Source organism: Penaeus chinensis, chromosome 34, assembly GCF_019202785.1.
Source record: "Penaeus chinensis breed Huanghai No. 1 chromosome 34, ASM1920278v2, whole genome shotgun sequence".
NCBI lineage: Eukaryota > Metazoa > Arthropoda > Malacostraca > Decapoda > Penaeidae > Penaeus > Penaeus chinensis.
Window position 1 is genome coordinate 14,220,424 of NC_061852.1, and position 12,500 is coordinate 14,232,923.

Sequence of the window (12,500 nt, forward strand, 5' to 3'; positions counted from 1 at the left end):
TAGAAGTTGACGTTTTTTTTTTTTTCTTACATTTTTAATTAGTAAGTAATTAAAGAGTTAGGAAGAGGATGTTAATGAAAAATTATTATATTGAATTTTTTTCTTTGGCTTGTAATAAGTGTGGGAATCCATCACAATACAAAAGAGTTATAAAGCAAAATATAGAAAAGTTGTATTTTCAGCACAAATACAGGTTTTCTTGATGAATGTTAACCGAGTGTTGATGGGATAGCAAGAATATGCGCCATGTAAACCTGTGTCTTTTTGTTTAATGATTTTTTTTCTCGTAGGAGGCTCAACAAGTGCGTGATCATCAAGGAGTCAATTACTGGTCCTATCAAGCTCACCTGTTTTCCCTTTTCCTTGAATTTTGTAAAGATTATTTTTATTTTGATAATTCGTTACAAGATGGACGCACTTGCCAGAGACTAAGTCCCCAATTCAACGTCACAACCACTATTCAACAGTCTAAATTGCTGTGACTGGGCGTGGCCTTTGGGCACTGCCCGAGGGGAGGGTAGAGGTGGGCTCAGCAAACATTGTCTTCATCAAAGATGGAGCTGAAACTTGGGAAGACCGAGTGGACTTGAACTGTGAGCGCCATTTTCCACGATCTTTTCCTTTATTTGTGGTTTAATGGTTTGTGTGCGCATATTATTTCTTGTACTGATAACTATAACTTTTTGTTCTTTACATGAATATCATCTTTAATTTGCCCTATTTTAGTGCATCCATACTGTAAAGATTAACTTTAATTTTTTATTACTATTAGTATTTTTAGTAAAATTAAGATAACCATAATGTCAAAATCAATCATAATTAAAAAAAAAAAAAAAAAAGAATCCCCAAGAAAAGGAAAGGAGGAAAATTGTTAGTATGTGTAGGAGAAACTGGTTCCTTGGTGGCTAAGCACTTGTGGAGCCATCTATTTGCAGACAAAATATTCCAAGGAAAATGACAATAGACAGTTCGATTACCTTGTACCATTGGATTAACCCCTTGGTGACGGGTGAAGAAAACAAAAAAAATAACTCTGGCAATCAATGGCAATGCGCCGACTTTGAGTGCGGAAGTTTGGTACATCAAGCTGAATCACCGCCTCATAGTGCTTTGGCGCGCTGCCGCGGATTACAGCCGCGCGCCACATTACGAGCGGTTTGTTTTGACTTAGTGTAAATTAAGGAACTAGTGCAGGTTCTATAGGTGTCTTGCCATAATGTGTTTTGATGCTTTGCTATTTGCATTGGAAATTTTATAGATGTAATTTGCTGATCTATTCATTCTGTGTACTGTTTACTTTGGGGTTTAGTTTAGGTGCTTTGTAAATATTAACTCTGAATTTCAACCCCACCAAAGTTCAAGAGCATTTGAGCCGTCTGTTGGAGATGAGTCTGCTGGTGTTTTGTGTTAGAGTTACTATGTAGCCTATATATATTTTTCCCAAAGTACATGATTTCACATGTTGCGGTTGCAATGAGCACAGTTCCAATATTTGTATGTCATTGTCTGTCCAGAGTTACCAGAGTATTTTATTGTTAATTGTTAACCCAATGCTTACGGGTTAAGAAAATAAATAAAAATTTTACACTCTGGAAATTAATGGCAATGTGCAGACTTGGGCACAGGAGTCTGCTACATCAAGCCGAACTTCCCTTTCCAAGTGCTCTGGCGTGTCGCTGCGGTGTACAGCCATATGCTGCAGACTGAGAAGTTTGTTATGACACTGCGAGGTGTGACCTGTCAGTATGTAGTTAACAGCCTGAGAACATGAAACTAGTGAGAATATAATATTATGGTCACAAAACCAGGCTGTTAGATATAAGTCACAATATATAGGTAAGCTTATAGGCCTTAACAAAGTCTGGATCTTCACATCAAGTCAAGTGATCCTCTGGCCTCTGGCCTCCATGATTTATTTCATTTATAATCAATAAACCTCTTCCACATATATCTGATATGATACAGGTTGTACCTCCATGGTGATTTATCGTTAAATCAGGAACCAGTTCAAGCTCTGTCTTGGCTGAGTATAGGTAGTGAAGTTTTGTTACCCATTACTGGTATAAGATGTGCAGGGGCCATGGTATTGCTTGCACTATTCTTATTGGAAATATCTACCCTTATCATTCCCACTGGGCTCTGTGACAACAACTGCCAAACCTCTTTCACTTATATTCTAGTAAGATGGGGCCTGTGTTTAATAGTTAAAATTGAATCTGTTCAAACTCATTTAGGGCAGAATGTTTGTGGTAGAGAATTGTTGGCCTCTGCTAGAGTGCAGTGTGGGTGGTACAGTCATTATTTGACATTTTCTCTCATGGCTTAAGAATTGCTGCCCATGTGCTGCTGTACATTGGTCTAGCAAAACCAAGGCATTAAATTGTGCTTCTAAAACACCAGAAATTCATGGAAATCTATCTTGGTTCTATCACCAAAACCTTTTATGGTATAGTCTTTTAAGTTGCACCATTCACTTGGAAAAGGTAATATTGTCATCTTCATGGCAATAAGATTGGAACACTGGGGAAAAGGTAATATTGTCATCTTCATGGCAATAAGATTGGAACACTGGCTGCAATCCTGGGGTTAATTTTAACCCGTTTGCTTTAGATGGTTTAAAAGACACGTGTTGCTCATGTACAGGGCACTCGCCCTTGAGCAGTAACTTTGAATGTGTCATCCTGAAAGTCTTTTATCTAATACAGTCCCCCCCCCCTCTCTCTCTGTCTCTCTGTGTCTCTGTCTGTCTGTCTGTCTGTCTCTCTGTCTCTCTGTCTGTCACTGTCTCTGTCTCTGTCTAACTTTGAATGTGTCATCCTGAAAGTCTTTTATCTAATACAGTCCCCCCCCCTCTCTCTCTGTCTCTCTGTGTCTCTGTCTGTCTGTCTGTCTGTCTCTCTGTCTCTCTGTCTGTCACTGTCTCTGTCTCTGTCTAACTTTGAATGTGTCATCCTGAAAGTCTTTTATCTAATACAGTTTCTCCCTCCCCCCCTCTCTGTCTGTCTGTCTGTCTCTCTCTCTCTCTCTCTCTGTCTCTCTGTCTGTCTCTCTCTCTCTCTCTCTCTCTCTCTCTCTCTCTCTCTCTCTCTCTCTCTCTCTCTCTCTCTCTCTCTCTCTCTCTCTCTCTCTCTCTCTCTCTCTCTCTCTCTCTCTCTCTCTCTCTCTCTCTCTCTCTCTCTCTCTCTCTCTCTCTCTCTCTCTCTCTCTCTCTCTCTCTCTCTCTGTCTCTCTCTCTCTCTGTCTCTCTCTCTCTCTCTCTCTCTCTCTCTCTGTCTCTGTCTCTGTCTCTGTCTCTGTCTCTCTCTCTGTCTCTGTCTCTCTCTCTCTCTCTGTCTCTCTCTCTCTCTCTCTCTCTCTCTCTCTCTCTCTCTCTCTCTCTCTCTCTCTCTCTCTCTCTCTCTGTCTCTCTCTCTCTCTCTCTCTCTCTCTCTGTCTCTGTCTCTGTCTCTGTCTCTGTCTCTCTCTGTCTCTGTCTCTCTCTGTCTCTGTCTCTCTCTGTCTCTGTCTCTGTCTCTGTCTCTGTCTCTGTCTCTGTCTCTCTCTGTCTCTCTCTGTCTCTCTCTGTCTCTGTCTCTCTCTCTGTCTCTCTCTGTCTCTCTCTGTCTCTCTCTGTCTCTCTCTGTCTCTCTCTGTCTCTGTCTCTCTCTGTCTCTGTCTCTCTCTGTCTCTCTCTCTCTCTCTCTCTCTCTCTCTCTCTCTCTCTCTCTCTCTCTCTCTCTCTCTCTCTCTCTCTCTCTCTCTCTCTCTCTCTCTCTCTCTCTCTCTCTCTCTCTCTCTCTTCCCCCCCCCCCCCCCCACACACACACAGTTGAAAGGAAAGATTTGATGAAGCCTCAAGTTCATTTCATGGTCAACTCACTCTCTCTCCCATCTCTGATGGAGGGGTAAGGGGTGAAGTAAAGGATAGGGAGATATGGAGGACAAAGGGGGAAACTTTGACATAGACTCTGCCAATGATAGTTTCTCATTTTGGGTAGAGGTTGGGGCATAGTCAATCTTTATGTGATTGGTGGGTGGTGCTATAGAATTTCTAGGCCAATATACGGAGTCTAAATAGTAGAGCCAGAACAGAAGACGGAGACCACTAAGCAGCAACTAAAATAAAATGGAATTATGATGCCAACATTGGCATCACCGTATATTCCATTGATGTTTCATGATGCTGAAACCGGCATCACTGTATAGAATAGGTTAATGTTACATGCATGACCCAAAGGTGTGGGGAGAATATTTTTCCCCCATTATATTCAAATCCTGACAAGCATATTGTTTTTCAATAAGAATATATCAAAAGTGTTCAGGCAGACTTTGGAAGGCTTTCATTCAAGAACTAATGCTGCTAGAGCCATGATACTTCATGTTATGTATGGTGTACAGAATATAGATCAGCTGCCATTGTCATGCATGTGTAGCTGTTGTCCACAATTTGGGCCCATCCTCACCATTGCATGTATAGATGCCAATTAAGATGGTAACTTTTTGTTTTCTTTGGTATTTGCAGGGCACCTAACTTCGCCGACCGACCTGAACTTGGTCGTAGCTCGGAACAACAGAGTGGAGCTCCACCTGGTTACACCTGAAGGATTAAGGCCTCTAAAAGAACTCACCATCTATGGCAAGATTGCCTGCATGAACCTTTTTACGCCTATGGTAATGTATCCATGTTAGCTATAGAAAATATGAAGTTTTACAGAGAATTTATGATTAATTTGTATTTTAATTGTGATAAAAGCATGAGTTATATGAATATGATTTTCATATTGTTGCAGAATGAGTCAAAAGACTTGCTCTTCATATTGACAACACGGTATTGTGCTATGATCCTGGAATGTGTTGGGGATGGAGAGAATCTAGAGATCATAACCAGAGCTCATGGCAATGTAGCAGATAAGATTGGCAAGTGTTTTTCTTTCATTTTATAAGAAAAATCATTCATTGAATAAATTTGAAGGCATCTCTGGAGCAAAGTAGTGAATAAGAACATATTTGACATATCAAATATATATATGTATATACTTATATATATGTATATTTGTTATTTTTTCATTATTCCGTATCAGAATTTTTGTCATAGCTATGATATCTTTACAGGGAAACCATGTGAAACTGGAATGATTGCAATTGTTGACCCTCAGGCGCGTTGCATTGTATTACGACTCTATGAGGGTCTCATTAAAGTCATTCCTCTTGATAAAGACAATAATGAGCTTAAAGCTTATAATATAAGGTAAGTTTTGATTAAACTGGTTGAAGTTTTACTAAGAATTTACATTTTATTTCTATGTAATCATAGAAATGGAATAGGATTGCCTAAAGGCTACAAATTAAATTAACCCATTGACGACTATAAACCCCAGTGGCATACTGAGCAGTGTGTTTGCATGCAGCTAATGCTTGGGGAATTAGTTGCCTGAGGGAAAAATCAGAAACACAGGGAAAATAAACTTACCCTGCTCTCTATGCTCATGGCTTCATCTTTAAGGCTATTGTAGGTAATGAGGCTAAAATGAGTTTAATTTTACTTTTGTGGGGGCTCTTTCACCTTGGAAAATATGGCCAGGGCCAAACAAGCTGTTCAACTTGCACAATTTAGAGCAGGCTCAATGTAACATGGCATGCAGATATCATCCCTGTGTGATGAGGTGGTCTACCATGATGTGATAAGACGTCATCCAGTGTCTCCTGGTGTAAGTGTCACTAGAGATAGTATGATTTCACAAGAAGGATGCAACTTGGGTGTAGAAATTTGTGGTCAGAGTAGGTTGGATTACTGTCAGTGCTGCTTCTATTGTAAAAATATTTTGTGATTTATTAAAGTAACTTCATGATCTCTTTTTAAATGAAAAGTGTGCTGGGTACTGTTAAGTCAGAGCAAACTGTGAATATTAAATAGTAGTGGCAGTATCTTTTTGAAATTGTCTTATGGACAGTAGGAAGTGGCATAGCTCACTGGTAGTGCACTTGCTTTGCATTTTTAAAGTTTAAGTTTGTGCCTAACTAAGCTGGGAGTGAGTAGTGGCATGCTAACATCAACATGCTGGGATTAAAGTCATGGCAGTAAGGAACCAGCCATCTTACTGCATCACCTGCTCCTTAGTATGCATTAATACTCATTAAGATATACATATCCCCTATGCCTACTTGTATGTAGACCAACTTTGACTTTGATTATTGATAGTAGAAGGTTATGGAAAAAGTTAATGTTCTAATATTTTTTATGGTGCAGAGATGTGCAGGATCTAGTAGGGGAAGATTGAATACAGCTGTAACATTAATAAGACAGAGATATATTCTTAATTTCAATTATTTGCTATTTCAGAGTTGATGAGCTTCAAATTCAAGACATAGAGTTCTTGTATGGATGTTCTAATCCCACAATTATTGTAATATATCAAGACACTCATGGGAGACATATTAAGACTCATGAAATTTCCCTCAAAGAAAAGGAATTCTCCAAGGTAAGAATTTTTTGAGAGCCAATTAACAATTTTTGTAACATGGAGCAATGTTAGGTAAGTGATGAAAATAATCAGAGGAAAATATATGACACACAAAGTAAATTAAATTATTAATACACAGTATATGTATTGGTGACAGTAATCAATAGAGAGTCTTGTAAATATTGATAATAGAAATACATCACAAACCACTTGAACTTCTGTTTTGTCCTACTTTATATGTACTAGATATATTTGCTACAGAACAGCTTTCCAAGAGGGATTTAATTAGATGTATGATCACTGAACTATAGATTCATAGTGGTTGCTATGTGGTTTGAATGAAAATATTTTTTCTTTATTTTCAGATGCCCTGGAAGCAGGATAATGTAGAGACTGAGGCCTCTACAATTATTGCTGTTCCAGAGCCGTATGGCGGAGCAATCATTATTGGCCAGGAAATTATCACTTACCTCACTGGGACTTCACATGTGACAGTAGCCCCTGCCCTCATTAAGGTATACCTATTGCTGAAGTATCTTGTATATTCTCTTATTGTCTTACAGTTCATATTCATTGCCAGGATGATACATGTAATATATGTAATATATTGTAAAACAATTACATGTAGGAATTTATTTGGAAGTGCTTTCTTTGAAAGTTGTAAAAAGTTAATCCCTCAAACCAGAAAAGACAGTAGAATGAGAAGCAAAAGCCTAATTGTTCTTCCTGGCTCTAGTGATTGTATACAGTTCTTCAGTTGTAAAGGGTTAATGTTTACAAAACATAATATTCTCTAAACAGACCAGCACCATAGTTTGTTATGGGAAGGTTGATTCCAATGGTTCAAGATATCTCCTTGGAGATTTGTCGGGCCGTCTCTTCATGCTGCTGCTGGATAAGCCAGATGATCGCTCAGAGGCTACAGTCAAGGTTGAATTGCTGGGTATGGACTAACAATCTTTGTGTTGCATATTTCAGATTGGTCTGTTTATAGATGTCACTGTCATCATTATGTATATATTTGTTACAGTTATTGTATTACATGCCAATATGTAGCATAGTTTATGTATTTTTCTTTTGCATCCTTTCTTTCATGAATACTTGGGGATTACATAAAAGTTTTTTGGGTTGCACTTCTCATTAAATGTGGGGACTTAATGTTATTGTTTTTTTTGTAGGTGAAATTTCCATCCCTGAATGTCTGACATACCTTGATAATGGTGTGGTCTTTGTTGGATCTCGCTTGGGAGATTCACAGCTGATCAAACTAAACACAGAAGCTGATGCCTCTGGCCAGTATGTGGTCATCATGCAGACCTTCAACAACCTTGGCCCTATTGTGGACATGGTGGTGGTTGACCTGGAGCGACAGGGCCAGGGACAGCTTGTTACCTGTTCAGGTATGATGTGATTTTTCTTCATCTCTTTTGCTTATGGTGTGTGTGTGTGTGGGAGGGGGGGGGGGCTGGAGTATGCTGTTTTTAAATGGTGTTTTGTGACACTGAAAAGAGATCTCATAGTTTTTATTAACCTGAAGCCACTGAGGATGGCAGGTACGTACATGCCATTCCCATATTGAGTTTAATTTATTAATTGTTTTTACACATAGATGGCTCCATGAGTACTAAGTTACCAGTGAGCCATTTACGAGTACTACCTGTCTCACCTGTTACCCTTTTCCTTGATTTTTGAAAATATATTTGGTTATCTAATATTGTTGTTAGTAATGCCAATAATGCTATAATAATCATAATGTCAATAATAAAAATAACAGCATAGATATTGATAGCATTAGTAAAAAAATGTTTTTCCCGCAATTTCGAGGAAAGGTGTAATCAGGTGAGGTCACTAAGTGACTCCTTTGTGCCTAAGTACTTGCAGAGCCATCTATGTGCAGAGACATATCACAAAACAGTACTAAAGTGAACACAACATTTTCATGGAGACTTTGGGTTAATATTATCATTATTATTATTATTATATTATTATTATTATTGTTATTATTATTATTATTTTTATTATTATTATTATTATTATTATTATTATTATTATTATTATTATTATTATTATTATTATTATTATTATTATTATTATTATTATTATTATTATTGCTATTATTATTATTATATTGCTATTATTATTATATTATTGCTATTATTATTATTATATTATTACAATTATTATTATTGTTGTTATTGTTCTTATTATTAGTGCTATGATGATGATGATGATGATGATGATGATGATGATGATGATGATGATGATGATGATGTTATTATTGCTATTATTATTATATTATTGCTATTATTATTATATTATTACAATTATTATTATTGTTGTTATTGTTCTTATTATTAGTGCTATGATGATGATGATGATGATGATGATGATGATGATGATGATGATGATGATGATGATGATGATGATGATGATGATGATGATGATGATGATGAATATTATTATTGTTATTATTATTGTTGTTATTATTTTTATTATTATTAATGTTGTTATTATTATTATTATTATTATTATTATTATTATTATTATTACTATTGTTATTACTATTATTATAATTATTATTATTGTGATAATTATATTTATTATTATAATTATACTTTCAGGAGCTTTTAAGGAAGGATCTCTTCGTATTATCCGTAATGGCATTGGCATCCACGAGCAGGCATCAATAGAATTGGACGGCATCAAGGGGATGTGGTCTCTAAGTGTAAATTCGCCAAATCACCATAATACTATCGTCCTGTCATTTGTTGGCCTTACTAGGTGAGCTGAATATCTTTATCGGTCATCTGTTGTGCTATATATAATTTGAAATATATTCCTTTTACTGCCAGCTTTATTATCCGGGTGGAAACTAGTTCTGTATAATAGTAATTTGGCAGTAGCCACTGCATACAGGCACACTTCTAATAAATAAGTTCTTGATATTATATTTCTCATTGTTCTGATCTGTTCTTCATTTCCCACTGTTACCTTACTTGGCCTTCCTTGTTTAATTTTTTGTGTAATATATATATATATATTTATATATGTATATATATATATATATATATATTTATATTTATACAGAGGTCCTACTGTGACTCAGGTGACCAAAAAGAATATTGAGTATTTGTATATCCTTACAGGGTTTTGACTCTGAGTGGGGAGGAAGTAGAGGAAACTGAGATTGCAGGTTTTGTAGCTGATCAACAAACTTTCTTGTCTTCAAATGTAAAACATAGTCAGTTGTTACAGGTACGTTGAGATTTAGAAATTTATAAGTGTGAAGATATACTGGAAAATAAGTTATGTAATTGAAGAAACTAAAGAAATTGTTTACACTGATTTTATCGACACATATTTGTTTTGTCTCATTCCTCATGTGCTTAAACTAATTTCAGGTCACTGGCAGTTCATGTCGCCTGGTAAATGAAAGCACCGGGCAACTTGTCTGTGAATGGAAACCCCCAGAAGGCCGCAACATTTCGGTTGTGACTGCGAATAACAATCAGGTAGTAGCAGCAGCTGGGCAGCACATCTACTATCTCACTATCCAGCCTTCTAACCTCAAACTAGAGGCGTAAGTATTGAATGACGTAGGAAGAACAGTATTTGTTTATTTGTTTATTTATTTTTTCATTCTTATTTTTACGTTTCTCTTCTCTTCTTTTCTTTTCTTTTTCCATGCTGAGATTTTACAAGGTAGACCCACCAACCCCCACCCTTTCTAGACACTTCCATATCTCAATTACTTTTGATTCAGTGTCAAATGCCCCCTTGTGTAGCCATATTCCTGAGACAGTGACTACACTTAACCCAATGCCGCCGGGAAAAATGAACAAAAAATGGGGAAAATGCTGTGCCTATTTTCTATATATTTTGTGAAATGTCTGCCCATAGATGGCTCTGCTAGTGCTTAGCAACAAAGGAGTCAATTAGTAGACCTTGTGACCTTACTTGATTTGAATTGGCAGGAAAAACATATTTTTTACTAGTGCTATGAATATTGATGGTGTTATTTTTGTTATAAACATTATAATTATTATCACGTTTTTTTAACATTAGTAACAGCAAATTAAGATGACGTAAAATAATTTGCAAATCAAAGAAAAGAACGGGCGAGACAGACAGTACTCATAACTGGCTCATTGGTGACTTAGTACAAGTGTAGCCATCTATGTGTTAAAACAATCAAACAAGTACTCACAGTGGGCATAGCACGTACCTACACGTCATACCCATCGGCAAGGGATCAAGGAGACCATCCCCGAGGAGGCGGGTGTAGAGGGGTTGTTTGAAGTTAGTTAGCTTATGTTATTTGTACATGAATGTGGAAACTACCAAATGACTGTTAAAGCCCACCTCTGGTTATTTCTTGGGAGCAGCAAGGGAATAAGTGCCAACAGGTGAATTGCATATGCGGGTAATTAGTGCCAGGTACACCTTCATGGACTTTTGCTTGTTGTATTCATGCATATGGCATTTGATAATGACATTGTATATAGATGAGTTTGTGAATGTTTAAAGAACACTTATTATATCAGTATCAGAAAAAAATTAAGATCACAGTGATTTATGGTGAAATATATAGTGAGATTTTTCTTTCAAAATGTAAGATTTTTGTATAGTTACACATGGAATAGGGCTTGCATTGAGATTCCATGTTAAGATGCCATAGCTTATATAGATTGGACAGTATATGTACTAAATATGAATACATGTGTTGTACAAGTGTAAATAAGGATACTATTTTAGTTTGGCTTCGCTCTGGCAGTTGGTAACATGCAATGGCTTCAAATTTGTTGTGATTTGAAATTGGGTGTTTCAGTTGTTTCTGTTGTAAAGAACTTTTAAATTTGAATGGCATGTTGGAGGTGGATTTTTTAATTTTGGAAAAATAAGCAAAACATAGTCCACTTTATATTGAAAAAGATAATTCACAATAACACTTGTCATAAAATATGACTGAATGAAATTTTTTTAATGTGGCTTTGCCATGCCATTCATAAAGAGTTGAAATAATTATGAAAACATATCCACGCATTTCTGGGGAAAAAAAAAGGAAACTGTTGACGGTACCAAAGGCTGTGGGTGCTGTAAGTGTATGGACAACCCACCCCAACCTTGCATCCAGTGTATTCAATTATTTACAGAAATAATGTATTCAGATGACTGTCCACAACTCTATGCAGTCCTATTTAATGAGTGTGTTTATTCATATATATCTCCTTGGAAATTATAAGTACTCTGACCAGCTGCCCCTCTCCCTCCCTGTTTGGAATGTGGGAAAGATTCAATGGTTCCCTTCAGTCTTCCATTTATTCTTTGTCTGTGCTTCTATAATTCTTAGGATTGAACCAGTTTATTGTAACGATTCTAGGATTAAGTGACTGCCATCCACAGTCCTCCATTGGTACAGCCCAAAATATTTATTTTCTAGTTATAAAAAAACGGTTATCTTTACTACTTGTACATTCTCAATTTCATTAAAAAAAAGCCTGTTTAATAGACTATGGAAGGCTTGAAAATGTGGAACTAATGTTACCTGTTTTTTGCAGCTGGACCACGGTGGAACACGAGGTGGCTTGCTTAGATGTGTCTCCTTTGTGGGAGGAAGACATGGCTTCTGTGGTTGCTGTTGGCCTGTGGACTGATATTTCAGCTCGTGTGCTTGCTTTGCCAACCCTGGAAGAGAATGCCAAAGAGTTCCTAGGAGGGGGTAAGTTCAGAATATGGGACAGTGTTGTTTCAGTTGAATATATTATATGGAAAGTCTTTATAATTCATACATATATGCATTCTTCCATATACATATGCATATATATTTATTTTTCTAACTGTTTATTTACAGATCGTATACACAATATATAGATTTTTTCCTCCATCTAATTACTTAGTATAAATCTTACAAAATGTGTAATGAAAAATTTGTAAAAAAGGCTCAGCAAACTTTGTCCCTCGTATTTTTATATTTATATGATATTAAGTACATAAGAAAGCATGTGAAAAAGTAGACATTCCATGTCTTAATTTTTTAATGCATGAAAATGCCCTCAGCTG

The 12,500-nt window shown here is 36.6% G+C and overlaps 1 protein-coding gene across 1 annotated transcript in view; it reads left to right on the forward strand.

Annotated features, from left to right (window-relative positions):
* Window positions 1-12,500, forward strand: part of LOC125043732 (DNA damage-binding protein 1-like) — a 22,637-nt gene that overhangs the window by 448 nt on the left and 9,689 nt on the right. Inside the window, exons 2-12 of the mRNA XM_047639980.1 lie at window positions 4,502-4,650; window positions 4,770-4,896; window positions 5,092-5,227; window positions 6,320-6,458; window positions 6,806-6,955; window positions 7,242-7,383; window positions 7,619-7,840; window positions 9,062-9,221; window positions 9,587-9,695; window positions 9,842-10,020; window positions 11,999-12,159. Of these exons, the coding sequence (XP_047495936.1) occupies window positions 4,502-4,650; window positions 4,770-4,896; window positions 5,092-5,227; window positions 6,320-6,458; window positions 6,806-6,955; window positions 7,242-7,383; window positions 7,619-7,840; window positions 9,062-9,221; window positions 9,587-9,695; window positions 9,842-10,020; window positions 11,999-12,159 (1,674 nt within the window). The remainder of the gene's footprint in view (window positions 1-4,501; window positions 4,651-4,769; window positions 4,897-5,091; window positions 5,228-6,319; window positions 6,459-6,805; window positions 6,956-7,241; window positions 7,384-7,618; window positions 7,841-9,061; window positions 9,222-9,586; window positions 9,696-9,841; window positions 10,021-11,998; window positions 12,160-12,500) is intronic.